The 14,180-nt window shown below is 44.5% G+C and overlaps 1 protein-coding gene across 1 annotated transcript; it reads right to left on the bottom strand.

Moving 5' to 3' along the window:
* Positions 1-638: 638 nt before the first annotated feature.
* Positions 639-13,888, bottom strand: LOC106612393 (neutral amino acid transporter B(0)). The gene is made up of 8 exons (XM_014213484.3): positions 13,168-13,888; positions 6,527-6,569; positions 5,990-6,058; positions 5,680-5,846; positions 5,166-5,399; positions 4,761-4,955; positions 4,378-4,512; positions 639-4,178 (listed from the first exon to the last, which is right to left on the bottom strand). The coding sequence occupies exons 1-8, from the start codon at positions 13,695-13,697 to the stop codon at positions 3,941-3,943; spliced, it is 1,611 nt and encodes a 536-aa protein (XP_014068959.1). The 5' UTR covers positions 13,698-13,888; the 3' UTR covers positions 639-3,940.
* Positions 13,889-14,180: the final 292 nt, after the last annotated feature.

The raw sequence follows: 14,180 nt of genomic DNA, 5'->3' as shown, positions 1-14,180 counted from the left end.
ATGGGCATCGCCATTAACTACTACCTGACAAACATGTCTTGTCTGGAGGGCCTATTCACAATGTGTCCTATACACTGAGTACAAAATGCCATAGATTGACTAGGTGAATACAGGTGAAAGCTATGATCCCTTATTGATATAACTTGTTAAAATTAATATCAAATCAGTGAAGATGAAGGGGAGGAGACAGGTTACAGAAGGATTTTTAAGCCTCGAGACAAGAGAGACATGGATGGTGTATGTGGGCCATTCTGAGTGTGAATAGCCTCTGCACAGGGTGTGATAGTGTCCCAAAGGACATCCAGCCAACAGGGGCCAGCGTCCCTGGGGAATGCTGTCGACACCTTGTAGAGTCCATGCCCCCTGACGAAATGAGGCTTTTCTGAGGGTGAAAAGGGTTGCAACTCAATATTAGGAAGGTGTTCCTTACACATCAAATGTTGATGTATATACAGTGCATGTACACATCCATTACTATTAATTGTGGTCTTCTGTAGGTAGAACATGGCGTTTCCAACGTCACGGTAATGGGTTTGATTCCCGGGGCCACCCATATGTAAAATGTAAAAGTGCCTGTTAAATGACATACATTATAGTATTATATATTAATTAGAAACGTGAAACAAGATGTCAACAAGTGAATACTAATAAAAAGTATTTAATTTTTTTTAGAACTAACAGATTACATTCAGAGCAACACAGTGCTTCTCTACAGCTCTGATAAATATGTCATCAAGTAACCATGGTGTCTGACTACACATCCACCATCACCACACATATCTATCTGTACACACGCTGACTCACACACACACAACGTGGTGACGTCACGCCGAAGACCCTGTGGAATGATAAGCATTTCTTTACAGCGTTGCATAAAACATAAAAGACAGACAGCAGGGAGAAAAGGCTGCAGAACCAAAGGTGGCATCAAAGGTTCAAAAGTGGTTTTGCAACAAACAAATCATTTTACATCTCAAAATAGGTTGCTGCCCCTTTAAGACAATTGTTCCAAACAAGATATCAACCTGGCTGATACAGTAAGCTGTATTTTTGTCGCTTTCTTTTTGCAGACCATCACTGGTAGCCAGCATATTGCTAGTATGTCCACTATTGAAGGTTTACCTTTGTAAAATCACTTTCCCTAAAATAAATAAGCTCAGAGAGTAGATTGATAGTCGCTTCTTTTTCGCTCAGGAAAATGGTTTTCAATTGGTAGCCTGCGACAGAGCAGGTAAATGTTGAACTGGAACTCAAGTAACTGGCCAAGTAGATGCTGCTACTTTGAAAGTGTTAATAGTACTGGCGCAAATGCGGTCTCGCCACACGTTTTCAGGCGGCTCGTTGCATTGTTCTAGGGCAAGTCTTCATTGTCAGCCTCGGATGATGATGTCGGTTAAGACTGGATAATCCGAGAACTGATTCAAGCCCTACGATAGGGGGCGTATCAATTCAATACAGGCGGTGAGGTTATGAAACCAAATCTTCAGAGAAAAAGGTGAGGAATTGTTCAAGCTAGAATCCTTAGTTGCTACATACATTTTCGGACGTGTAAATGAATGATACAGTGTACCCATTGATTCTTGAAGAATATAACTTAGAAATGCTCATGAGTTTAGTTCAATTGTTGAACCCCATCTGAACCCAAAATAAAAGCTTTTTATACTCCAAACTAAGTATTTGTAGACACACACTGTACAGCCTCAAAACATATTTAAAACGATCATTTTGATATCATGGATGGGCAGTCCTTGCATACTCTTGCTTCGAATTGGAATTTCTCCAGGTCCATCCCTCAAGCTTTTTACCAAAACACAGGCAATGACAGATATACAGTATTCCTCTCAGTGGTGTGGACTGACCCGATCAACTCTGAACGGATGGGTATCACAAATGAGCGGACCACAGGACACATTGTCTGAACTGACTGCATGAACTGACTGCATGAACTAACCGCAATAGAGAAAGACTGGAACAGAAGGTACATACGCACACAAACAAATAACTGTTGGGAAAATAAAAAAATCTTTCGAGTATAAAAAGCTATTACCAACAAATGATTAAAACATGAAATAACTAGCAAAAATACACTTTAAAATAATTTAAAATAAGTCTGCAAATAAAATAAAAAAGGTGTGCTAATGGTTTCGGTAAGGGACATGCTTCACTTGATGAAGGGAAGTCGGTTTGGAGACAATTTAAAAACAGTAGAATGGACACAAAAAGAGGATCATGTCAGATTGTGTTCCTACTCAGCCACTGGCCTCGTCTGCTTTGGAAACCATTAAAAGCAATGAAATAAACACAAATTGATAAATGGCTTACAGCCAACAACAATTGCTTTAAAAATATACCTTTGTCATAGAGACAATTTGAATGTCTTCCCTCTATAAATTAATTTGCCTCAGACTTACTCACTGTAACTCACCCCACTCATCTTCCCACGCTTCTCCCGAAAGTTCTACGCCCCCCCCAAAAAAAACATAGGACATGCAACATCCTGTTACTGCGACCCCTAGCCTAGTGAGGGCACACGGAGTGCAACACCCATAGAATTAGCAACTAGAACGGTCATGAACCTTCTTATCAAGGTCCAAAAGTCAGCCATGTTGGTCAGGGAGTTGGTCAACTATGGTTTGCCAGCGCTGTGGTAAGACAGTGTAAAACAAAAATGATTGATCTGCACTGTATCTAGTTAGCCAGACAGTTTGAGGAATGATTCTATAAATGTTTCAAATTAACTGCGAATGTGCCAATATTCCATTTAAACAATGCAGTCAATCCACAGCCATACACTGGCTCAAATCAGTTGATGATAAGTACTGATATTGTATCATATAATAGCACTTACAGCTTTCCAAGAAAACAAAATCTGAGACATTTATGGCCCATTTACATATATTTTAGAGGCCATGTATACAGAAAAGCCTGTATAATATATGGCAATAATTCAGGGTGACAGTATTTCTATAGTACAATTTCTGATATATCACATGCTTTACTTTTCCCACCTGCCTGAGTAAAAGCAAGAAATCCATCACCTATGCCTCTACTGCCATTCATTCCAATTAGACTGGTTTTGGATTTCTCCCTGACCAAGATGGCTGCCATTTTGTCCCATTATGGAACTTTTGAGAGATTATGACATATCCTATTCAATTACTAGAGGGGGCTCTCTACAGCAACACCTCTCACACATTCTTGTAGCATTGTAAAAAAAAAGTTTGGACTGTGCAAAAACGGGAGATTGTAAGAACATGGGGGCCCTCTTGTGCTTGGCAGACGCGAGCCCCGGACTGACTAACTAAAATGACACAGCTACAGACTTGAAGCATTGACCAGAGCCACATTAGTATGTGTGATTTTACAGCGAGCTCGTGTGAGAAAGGTCCTTTTTCCAGCAGTGGAACATCACTGAGGATTTAACTTCATTTGGTGCATCTTATGTAACATAGGAATCTTCATCATCTACTCTCACAGAGTGCAGTGAGATAATTAGTGTAGGCTACTTCATACACAGAAAAACCATACTGTACATGGGCATTGATATAGAAAACAGGGAGATATTTACCTTTTCAAGTCTGCCTGCTGTTATAAATTGACAAAAATATTTAAAAAGAGAGGAAGTCAAGGCCAGCTCTTCTGAACCAAAGCAGAAATATAACGAACATTTAAAAAATGGGAGGCAAAGGATTTCAAACTAGAGTCCTTAAAAAAAAAAATACTTTCACGTTAAAATCTGAACAGCCTCTGTTCACACTCTCCTTCCTCCCCCCCCAACCTGGTTCTCTTAGAAAGAGAGAAGTCACAAGGAGAGGAATTGTCTTCGAATTAAAGTCTAAAAGGTCCTCTCCCCTCCTTTCTGCATGGGGAGGGGTCACGTATGGAGAGGCTAGATTGAGGGGTCAAACGGAGGGTCATCGATGACACGGCAGTGAACCATCTACATGACGGACTCTTTCTCAGAGCCGCGAGCCGCCGCCTTCTCGTCACCCGCATCCCTTCTCGCCTTCTCCCCGATGAGGGGCGAGTGCTCCGGCCCGGCGGGCGTGTCATCCTCCATCTTTACCTCGTTTAGCTCCGTCCCCTCCTCGGGCTTGGCCGAGCGGTCCACGTACCACTGCAGCAGCCCGGCTCCGAAGGCGTCTCCCTCCACGTTCAGAACGGTGCAGGTACGGTCACTGGAAACAAGAGAAATGGTCCAATCACGGTTAAACCAATCAAACCCAGGTTTATCCACCGTATCCATAACTACGTCATGTCAATGCTATGTCAAGTGTGTGAAGCAGACACAAAACGGTCATGGCTGTTATGACATGTATATGACAGCATTATAGAGGCCTTGATGTTCCAATAGAACTGCAACATGAGGTTACTCACACGAGCCAGTCGACGGCGAGGATGAGGGAGATGTCGTTGGTGGGCAGTCCCACTGCCTCCAGGATGATGGCCAGCGTCAGCACGCCCCCAGCGGGGATCCCTGCTGCTCCCACACTGGACGCTGTGGCTGTCACTCTGACAGAGGGGGGGGTGGGACACGGGGTGAATTAGTCACTCAAGAGCACAGCGTTTCCTAAAACTCGGCCTAGTAAGTTTGACCCAAGCTTTATAAAAGTCTGTTTTGTACGTGTGTGTGTGTGTGTGTGCGCGTATATACTGTAGCTACAACATTTGAATTTCCTCCGCTTTACCCAACACAACTGCCCCGTTGAATCGGACTGGATTGAAACTAAATCAAACTAACTAGGGAGAGCGGGACTCACAGGATGGTGAAAACTTGGATGAAGTTGAGCGGGATGTGGTTGAGCTGAGCGATGAAGACGGCCGCCACACACTGGAAGAGCGCTGCACCGTCCATGTTCACGGTGGCCCCGATGGGCAGGATGAAACGACTGATGTGCTTCGACACGCCGTTGTTCTCCTCCACGCACTTCATCATCAGGGGCAGGGTGGCAGAGCTGAGAGAGAGACAGCGAGGGAGTGTGTGAGGGGCTAGCCGTAAATTAGCTGGTAACATGTTGTTACACAGCATTGGAATAATTGTATTTGAACTGCAGAGTAATGGAGTTGAGCGTTTTTTGGCACGGTATAGGAGCAACACTGGTAAAAGAGTAATTAGGGCTTATACCATCCTCTCTAGTATGGTAATCTAGTGACTACAACTGTACCTGGAGCTGGTTCCAAAGCCTGTGGCCAGAGCGGTGAAGATGCCCCACAGGAAGGTGTAGGGGTTCTTGCGGGTGATGATAAAGTAGATGCCCGGCAGGACCAGCAGGCCGTGGACAGCGTGGCCGACGATACAGCAGGCGATGTACTTGCCCAGGCTGGCAAACAGCGTTCCCACGTCCTCCATCTCCACGATCTTCCCTGCCACCAAGAACATGATTCCAAGGGGGGCATACCTGGAGAGAGGGAGAGGAGGGTTACCATTGTGAATTTGTAAAGACGCAAATACAACAAAAAGTACGAAAATGACAATTTAAAAAAACATGCATCAATATTACCACATGTGATGCTACCCTTGAAAAAACGCAATTGAAATACCATATTATTATTATTCTAACAATTAGGAGTTGACATGTGAAAGATGACAAACGCGGGGTGGCAAAACTCATATCACGCATGTATCCTCTCCCACATCTATTCCCCCTGACAGTGCTGTTGGGGAAAGGACTCCCTTACCACATGATCCAGGACACCAGAACCATGGTGGCCTCGTTGAAGGAGTTGAAGAACTTGATGAGGATCTCTCCCTCCTCTCCCAGCTTCCTCAGGGCTACACCAAACACTATGGCAAACACCACCAGTCCTAGGATGTTCATACCGTCTTGGTCTGTGCCAAAGGGAACCTAGAGACACACACGATATCTCAGGTCAGCGTGAGTGATGCATTTCAGACACGTTCAAACTGTCAACAGCCATAGGTGTTAGAAAGTCAAAAGTGACATCATATATAGATTTCCAACTCATTTTGGCATTTAGGTCTACTCGCCTTCTCAACTGTGATGTTGGGCAAGCCATTAGTGCCATTCTTGGTCACAAACTTGTAGCTGGTAGCGTACTGCAGACAGAGGAAAATATTTCATTAGTACACTGATGAAAGACATGTTCTGTTTAACTAACTAATTACGTGGATTCCCAAAAAAGCCTAAAAGGAATAATTCCCCCCCCCCCAAAAAATGTTTTAAATATATATTTACTTTTTTGTATTTGTTTAATTAGTCCACTGTTAATACAGTCCCAACATGTTTTACATGTCAGCCATCAAGTTGTCAAGATATAGGACTTTCAAAAAGCAAATTGTAACTTGCCACATCATGATGACGTGTTCTGTGGTAAATTACAATTTACTTTTTGAAAGTCCTATATCTTGAAAACTTGATTGCGGACATGCAAAACATGTTGGGACTGTATCAACAGTGGGGGGGAAAAAATACCAAAAGATAGTTTGAGTGGATTATTCCTTTAAGTCTCGGTTTCTCTCAGCCTCGCTCGTTCTATTATACGTGTGGTACAAGAGGATACTCACAGACTGAAAGGCAGCAGACACCAAGTTGGAGGGGAAGATGTTTCTGGAAGAGAGAACAAGAGACACATTCAGTACACTACACGGGCACCAGCTGTGCTGACAGAGACACTAATGATGATCAGAAACCAAAATGGCGGGAATTACAGAATTACAGGTGCTAGTGCAGGTGTGTGACAGCCAGGGCTAAAATGTATTGGCTTTACTTTGTTTTCTAGTGAGTAACAGTATACATGCGGCCCTGTACGATTTAGTGTTCTACAAGAGGTAGAAGTTGTCACGAGACATTCACATACGGCCAGTTGAGTTTTCCCCCTTAAAATGGTTAAAGCTACAATCCTTATTTGAAACCATAACTAAGCTTTCTTCGCGCCTCTGTTTCGCTAACAAGCTATGGGATGGGGCTGAAGAAATGCATCCACTCAAATGCATACAGAGCTATGATTGCAGGAACCGACCAGTTTTAACCATTCTTTGATGCTATTCAGTGTTGGTTTACATTTATGTTGTAAAATAAGCTTATATTTTGGGTTCTGATGGGGTACAACCGTTGAACTAAACTCATTTAGTTTAGTTCAACGGTTGTACCCCATCAGAACCCAAAATATAAGCTTATTTTACAACATAAATGTAAACCAATAAATGTATTGCTTCCTGTTTATCATCACCCGCAAGAACCCCTACACCTTCCTGTGGGGCATCTTCACCGCTCTGGCCACAGGCTTTGGAACCAGCTCCAGGTACAGTTGTAGTCACTAGATTACCATACTAGAGAGGATGGTATAAGCCTTAATTACTCTTTTACCAGTGTTGCTCCTATACCATGCCAAAAAACGCTCAACTCCATTACTCTATATATATATATATATATCATTCCAAAAATGGAATTTGGGAAAGGTAAACTGATCCTAGGCCTGTGACTAAAAGGTAACAACCCACGGGATACAACCACTAACTGAACTCCTTGTTCTAACTTCTAAGCGATCTCTCCAGGATTCCTTTATGCCAACTCAACGCCTATAACCTTGGGCACCAACGCCTCACGAGGGAGCCAACCACGAGTGTTGTCATGTGGCAATAGCGGGGAGCATTTCAGTGTTTTAATCCTCCAACTGCCCCCAAAACTGTTGCTGCTGGGATTACAGGTCCAAACCAAGACCTGCCAAGAGGGGTGGGCAGAATGCTGCTCTACAATACAGTACACACCTCAGTGGAGTTGCTGTACCACCCCTCAAAGCCACATATTCGTGAACATAGTGGGCAACTCTCCTCAGAGCACTAAGCCGCCCCCGCCCTTCCCTCTTAGTCAACCTCCATATGGATTTAGAGTAATGAGGGCTTAACTTCTTTCATGTTTTTATCCTGTATCTCTTTCTGACCTGAACACATGCGGGACAGGAAACAATGCATTGTGGGATTAAAATGATCGCACCATGTGACCGAGGATAGAATAACTCGAGACTAACCCTTAAACCACATTTCTAGGAAGGTGACCTGTATCAGTAACAAACCCTGTCAATTAAAAACAAAACCACTCCATTTCCATGGGTTGTTGAAGGACTTGGTCAAACAGGGAAAGGAAATGCCCTCTCTAGAACCCTATGTCGCTCTGGATGGGAGTGAAGGTTCCGCGGAAACAGGAAGCAATGACGTTAACGTCCCCGGACGCCCCGAGCAGCACAACCGTCTGCCCGCCCAAAACTCACATATCTGTTTAGATTTAGTAACCGGCTGACTCCACCTACCCCCTCCACTTCCCCATTTATACTTCCTGTTATGCCGTGTCATGACAACCCAATGCCACCACAGCCATTAGAGCTAAATGAACATAGCTACGGCTAGACGGAAGAACATTGGGCGATGGTTGGAATAGACAGACGGAAAAAGAGAACAAACAGGGCTGCAGGTGACACGTACAGACACACCCTAAAAACAAAACACAAAAAAACATTCTGTGTGGCAGCTGTATCTATGCCCAAAGACCCAAGGAAGGCTTCTCTCATTTCAGACATTGTGTATCTCCAGTCCTGACATTCTTATTTAGTAAGTCACTGCCTTGTTCCTTCCCTACCCCCAGTCCTACAGAGATCCCTAGTTGACGCGCTCCCTCCTCTCGAAGCGAGACTCTGCACGTGAACACTAAACTACTGTGAATGTGCAACAGCACTCATTTAAAACATGAAGCCCCTCTCTGTCAGTGTCCAGTTTGGAAGGCGGTGTGCGCAGCCTCCATCCATGCACACTTCTCCATGTCAGATTACTGCAAAAGTTCTGCAGTTTACAGTTTGCCATCAATGCTGTGCACACACTTGCGTAACAGCAAGTTGGTACTGTATTTGCATATCGGTGTTTAGATTTACATTCCCATGGTGTCGGAGTAATGAGCAAAGGGTCACAACGACACAGCGTGCCTGATCTTCTGGGTACACGTGAAGCATGGTGACGGGCGTGTCGTGTTTACACCCTACTGGGTGGCGTAGAGCTCAGCAATTCAGTGTTGTTGACGTGTCGCTTTGATGGCCAGACGAGAACGCCCCTACCTGGTCAAACCGGATCTGCGACTGCGTGTGAAACGTGGCAACCATTACGGCGGCACCTTATTTGCATACCAGTGTCAAAACACACCCCATCCTGGCACCCTCTCTAGACCTATGAGAACCCATGGGTCCCTCCTGGCTGTACGTGGCTAACTGACACAGATGGTAGACACCCTCTCAGTCACTCCTGAAATACTGCTCAGGCGGGTGAGCCAAATGCCACAGAGACAGAGAGAACGAATGTCACCGGGAGAGGGAGGGGGGGCCGGTGAGGATGGCTGATGCAACACACCTGATCCCTTACCTCCACCTCTCTTTGTTCTGAAGCATTAATAAAATGATCTCCATTCAAATCCGAATGAATAGTACTACTGCCCTTCTCTCTGGCTCTTAACGCCGTCTACATATGAACAGCTACGGTCCGCTGTCCTGTATGTTTGTCTCGGTGTTTAGTCTCAGGGTTAGACTAATAAGTCAAAAAAACAGGACGGACAATGACTTGCAGGTAGATCCGTAAGAGTGAAGGGCATATCCTTTCAACTGAAGACCAACACTACCAGTAATTTAATGTAAAGGAGTTACTGGCTCATCAAACCTTGTCCAGTAAACAAACAGGTGATACAACACTGCCTACATAGGGGCACCTGTGAACGAAGCATTGAACTGACAAGTGGGAAAGCAAAACGGGTGAAAGCCAGATGGAGATAAGCAGCGGAGGCTGCTGAGGGGGAGGACGGCTCATGATAACAGCCGGAATGGAGAGAATGGAACGGCATCAAAACACATGGAAACCATGTGTGATGTATTTGACACCATTCCACTAATATTTCTCCAGCTATTACCACAAGTCCATCCTACCAAATTAAGGTGCCACCAACTTCCTGTGGAGATAAGGTAAGCAAAGTACAACAGGAAGTGAAGGGAGTGAGGGGTTCTCGTACCCGGTTGGGAAATTTGATGCCTTGTTCCTCTTCAGTTGGTTTATGACCTTTATTTAACCTCACGACCTGTTTAAGCCGGTATGTTATTGAGGTCATGTGTAACTACGAGAACCGGCCACAACTTTTTGTGATGTGTTAGTATGTACGCGAGAGAACGGAGGAGAGCGAGAGGAGGGCGTGAAAGACAGTGTGTGCGAGCGTGCATGCTTTAAAGGGCTCCTCGTTTCCACTGTAGTGAACAGCTCATCGGCTCTGCTTGTTGCCAAAACGGGACCCCGACAGAGAGTGGTCACTTTAATGAGCCACACGAGTCACGCGAGCTGCACAATTAACCGTCATCCTTTGTGGGCCTTTCTGCGTGTGTGTGTCCTCACGAAACTGACAACCTTTCTCATTGATTCCCTGCAGGGACCCACGCACATCCAAGAAAGTCTCATTTGATAATTTTTTGTAAATATCAAAATGGAGCACAAGGCATTATAAACGTGTGGATTCCTTATGCGTTGGACTGGGAAGGAGAGACCACTCTGTTTCAACTTGTAGATCATATTATGCAAGAGCGAGTTAAAATCATAATGACAACTATAGGTGAAGGAATTACAATCGCATTTATAGAAGGATTATAAAATTAACAATATTCATTGCCCCAATACCCTCACCCGTGTAATCTGGTTTTAACGGTTTTCCTGGACTGGGACATAGGGATCTGGACTAGATGGAGGCTGATCACAATGAATTTTGAGGTTTAGAGGTCACCCACAATGCTGGACCAGGAGGAACAGAGCAACTGACTGACAAGAAAAGAGCATGTCATTTATAAACGATTTAAAAAGGTTGAGTATAAGGCTGTGTTTTGGGCTGCTTCCGTTTGCCACAGAGCAAAATAGTAAATCTGATTTGCAAGCGAATTGTTTTACAAGAAGTTGCTTGTGGAAACTGGCATCAACCCATACTAGGCTACATCAAGGAGGTTTGGCTGCATGGCTTTAATTTAGAGACACTACACATGCTTCTCTTTATGAGCCCAAAGCAACAGACATTAGGCCTAATTAAGGTTGCGTGGAGAATGGGCCTCCAAATGAACGCAAATAGCCTGAGAGTGGCTCTTTTTTATGGTGAAAAGCCAAGAGAGCTTTTCTGTAGATAGAGCGTGGTCTAGTCACGTTTCTAATCCTACTGAAAACGCAGGGTCCTTTAAATTCAGTTCAAGCTCTGGAGAATAGGCCATTCTTTCTTATCCCATTGTTGCATAACGTGATCGGCTAAATGATTGGCAAGATGTTTAGGTTTTAAAACTCCTAACTAATCTAGCTTAATGACCTGATCTAGGACAGAGGGGGGGGGGGGTCACATGGTTTGCTAGCTTCCTGGTAGCATGACTCCCCTCACCTATGATGAGTCTGTGGCGCAGGAATTTATGACAGGTGCACGAGTGATGTTGACAGTTGACTATTTCCTGTCAAACAGTCACCGTCAGGGGTAACTATGTAACGCAACCTGATGCTTCGGAACATCAGCATACTAAGACGGGTTAAAACAACCAAGGTCCAGCATATAGTTTGTTTTAGGATATCAGTTCTGTCGTAGTAAGGGCTCAATGTAGAATGCCACTGACCTTGCCACATTCCTAGTATATGTTGAGTATGTGCCAACATGAGGCTTTGGTGACCAACTGTTCACCACTTCCTTTCTAAATCCAACGACACGGTGAGGTTTCGTTGAGAGTGTGTATGAGTATGATCAGTGTACAATAAGAATGTAAGGCATGTGAGGCACAAAAGATGAGTGGGTAGACACAATCCTCCACTCATGGCTGTTTTCTCTAGAATATATTATTTTCTACCGGCCAGGCAAAATGACTGCTCATTGCATTGTGCTTGAAAGGCTTTTAGGGCACCAAAGCAGTAGAAGTGTACATTGTAATAAAACTAGACTACACAACCATAATAAAGGAATGCTAATCATTTTGCCCACTGATTCTGTTTGAACTTCCATTACTGTTCATTGACTGGCAAGACAGATAATGTAGAACAGTATTTCTTAGTGTGTTACCCCTAGTAATAGAAAAACGTATTCTGAGTATAGGGGTTTTTTCTTGGCGCACTGGGGTTATGAAATGTTTCAGGAAAGTGTGCTACAAGCAACGACTGTGCAATAATTTCGTTCGATGATGCTGTCTCAGAGACCTCTTACATTTAAAAAAAAAAAAAAAAAGCATGACAACATGTGATAAACCAAGAAAGAACGGAATGTCCAATATATCCTTCCTCATCTGTGCCTAAAAACACATGGCTGGAACGAATTGTGATGTCCATGTTTGGAATGCAAGTGGTTGTCCCAGAAAGAAAGGGGCCAGCCCAAAACTTACTCAGAACTTCCGCCACGCCTACTACGACGCACGACAATGTTTCCTACACGTGTATTGGTGGAAACATGAAGCTAAACTAAGCACATGTTACATAATATCGCGCATGTAGGCAAAAAAAATGTAATTTTCTGACGGACGATATTGGGTTGGAATGACAAGAGGGACACGCCATCAGTCGTTAGACACTGAACACACATGGCGGATTAACCGGCTGCATCTTGAGCTGATGCAACTACTGCCCTACGTTACAGCACGAGGTGGCACTGTGTGTGGTTTTGACAGAACCAGTACCACTTTATTTTCTGTGCGCACGGCAAACGGAACCCCGACCGGTTGGGGAAAATGGCTTTAATGAACCTGGATGGCGCGCATGTCGCATGTCGCGCCACCCAGAAAGAAGGACTGACGGTCCCCTCTTTCAAATGTCAAGAGACCTTATTTGTACTGACCCAGCACGAGACCAGTGACTAACAATTTTAAGACAAGCTTGCAGTCAGACTGCTTGGCTCGGTTTTGTAATTCATATGCGGAAATGTATGCCTAATTTGGGGGAATAAAGCAACATCCAAAAGAACCCCACTCAAATTCAAACAGTGGGCTCATTAGCTTGCTGCTGGCTGAGGGGTCTGCCACGTGTGAGCACTTAGTCATTGTGACAAATAAGGATGCGTAAAAAACAAGGCAGGGTCGCAGCCACTCCAGTGAACGACCCCCAAATGGCTATGCCACATCAGCCTGTCTGCCCCTTTTGCTTAGCCTAAATCACCACCCTGCCACTGCCAGACATTTGAATCTCACCTGATCAGGTCCAAGAACGAGTCCACCACTTCTTTGGTCGGGGGCTGCTCGCCGACATCCAACAGAATCGGCTTGGAGCCGGTGTTTGATCCGGGGGAGATGATGAACGCCATGATCACCCCGATTGCTGACGCAATTAAGGTGGTGACCAAAAAGAAGAGCATGGCCCAGCCGCCTAGCTTACCCAGGGCTTTGGGGTCGATGCTGGCCGCCCCGGACACCAGACTGCACACGACCAGGGGGATTATGATCATTTTCAGCAACCGGATGAGCAGTTCGCCAGGGAAACCCACGTAGATGATCTGTGTCCTGCTCAGCTCCATGTGGCGCACGCCAAGTCCGATGAACACCCCGATGATCACCCCGGCCACGGTGAGAATCACCAGAAAGTTGGCCATGACTAACCTCTTGATTTTCTCCGATGTTGTCTCTTTGGAACACTTCTTGTGGCCGAATCCGTTGGCTACCATCTCATCGAGATGCGCCTCTCCGTTGGATGCCTTACCCTCCATGTTTATCTTTTCTGCCATTGTGCGCCCTGAGTGTACCTTAACACCTACACAAAATAATTATATGGAGAGAAATGATAGTCAACGTTTGTTTGACTATAGGATCTGTTAGTGTAGCTGTTGGAAGTAGTAATGAGTTTGTATTGTAGCGAAATGACTCCGGTGAGTTGCTATGCCTCTCAGCCCGTAATTTATAACCCAACCAGCACCGGAACAAATGCCCGGTAAAGTCAAGTAGAGGGCGGGCTCATGAAGGTTGGTGACGTCACCAATCCATTCCTATTCGAACAACCTTTCTAGACCATCTGTCCTAATACCAAAATAATTCTAAAATCAAATAGAAAGGGAGCAATATCATTTTACATTTTCTAAACCATAACTGCACAATTAAAATCATTCAAATGGACAAATAAGTAAACACACAATGAGCAATTAAATCATGCATATTTTTCCTATGATTATTAAATATGTTTGAAACACGAATGAAATTACATTTGAGCAATT

The sequence above is a fragment of the Salmo salar genome, chromosome 09 (assembly GCF_965601325.2).
Source record: "Salmo salar chromosome 09, fSalSal1, whole genome shotgun sequence".
Lineage (NCBI taxonomy): Eukaryota > Metazoa > Chordata > Actinopteri > Salmoniformes > Salmonidae > Salmo > Salmo salar.
The sequence above is the reverse complement of the archived record's forward strand: the minus strand, read 5'-3'. Positions and strand labels throughout refer to the sequence as shown.

Coding starts and splice junctions, on each gene's coding strand:
- LOC106612393 (XM_014213484.3), bottom strand. CDS start 13,697: ATGGCAGAAAAGATAAACATGGAGGGTAAGGCATCCAACGGAGAGGCG. Junction 5,400..5,679: donor CTGGTGTCCTGGATCATGTG/GTAAGGGAGTCC, acceptor CCCTCTCTCCAG/GTATGCCCCCCTTGGAATCA. Junction 4,956..5,165: donor GGCTTTGGAACCAGCTCCAG/GTACAGTTGTAG, acceptor TCTCTCTCTCAG/CTCTGCCACCCTGCCCCTGA.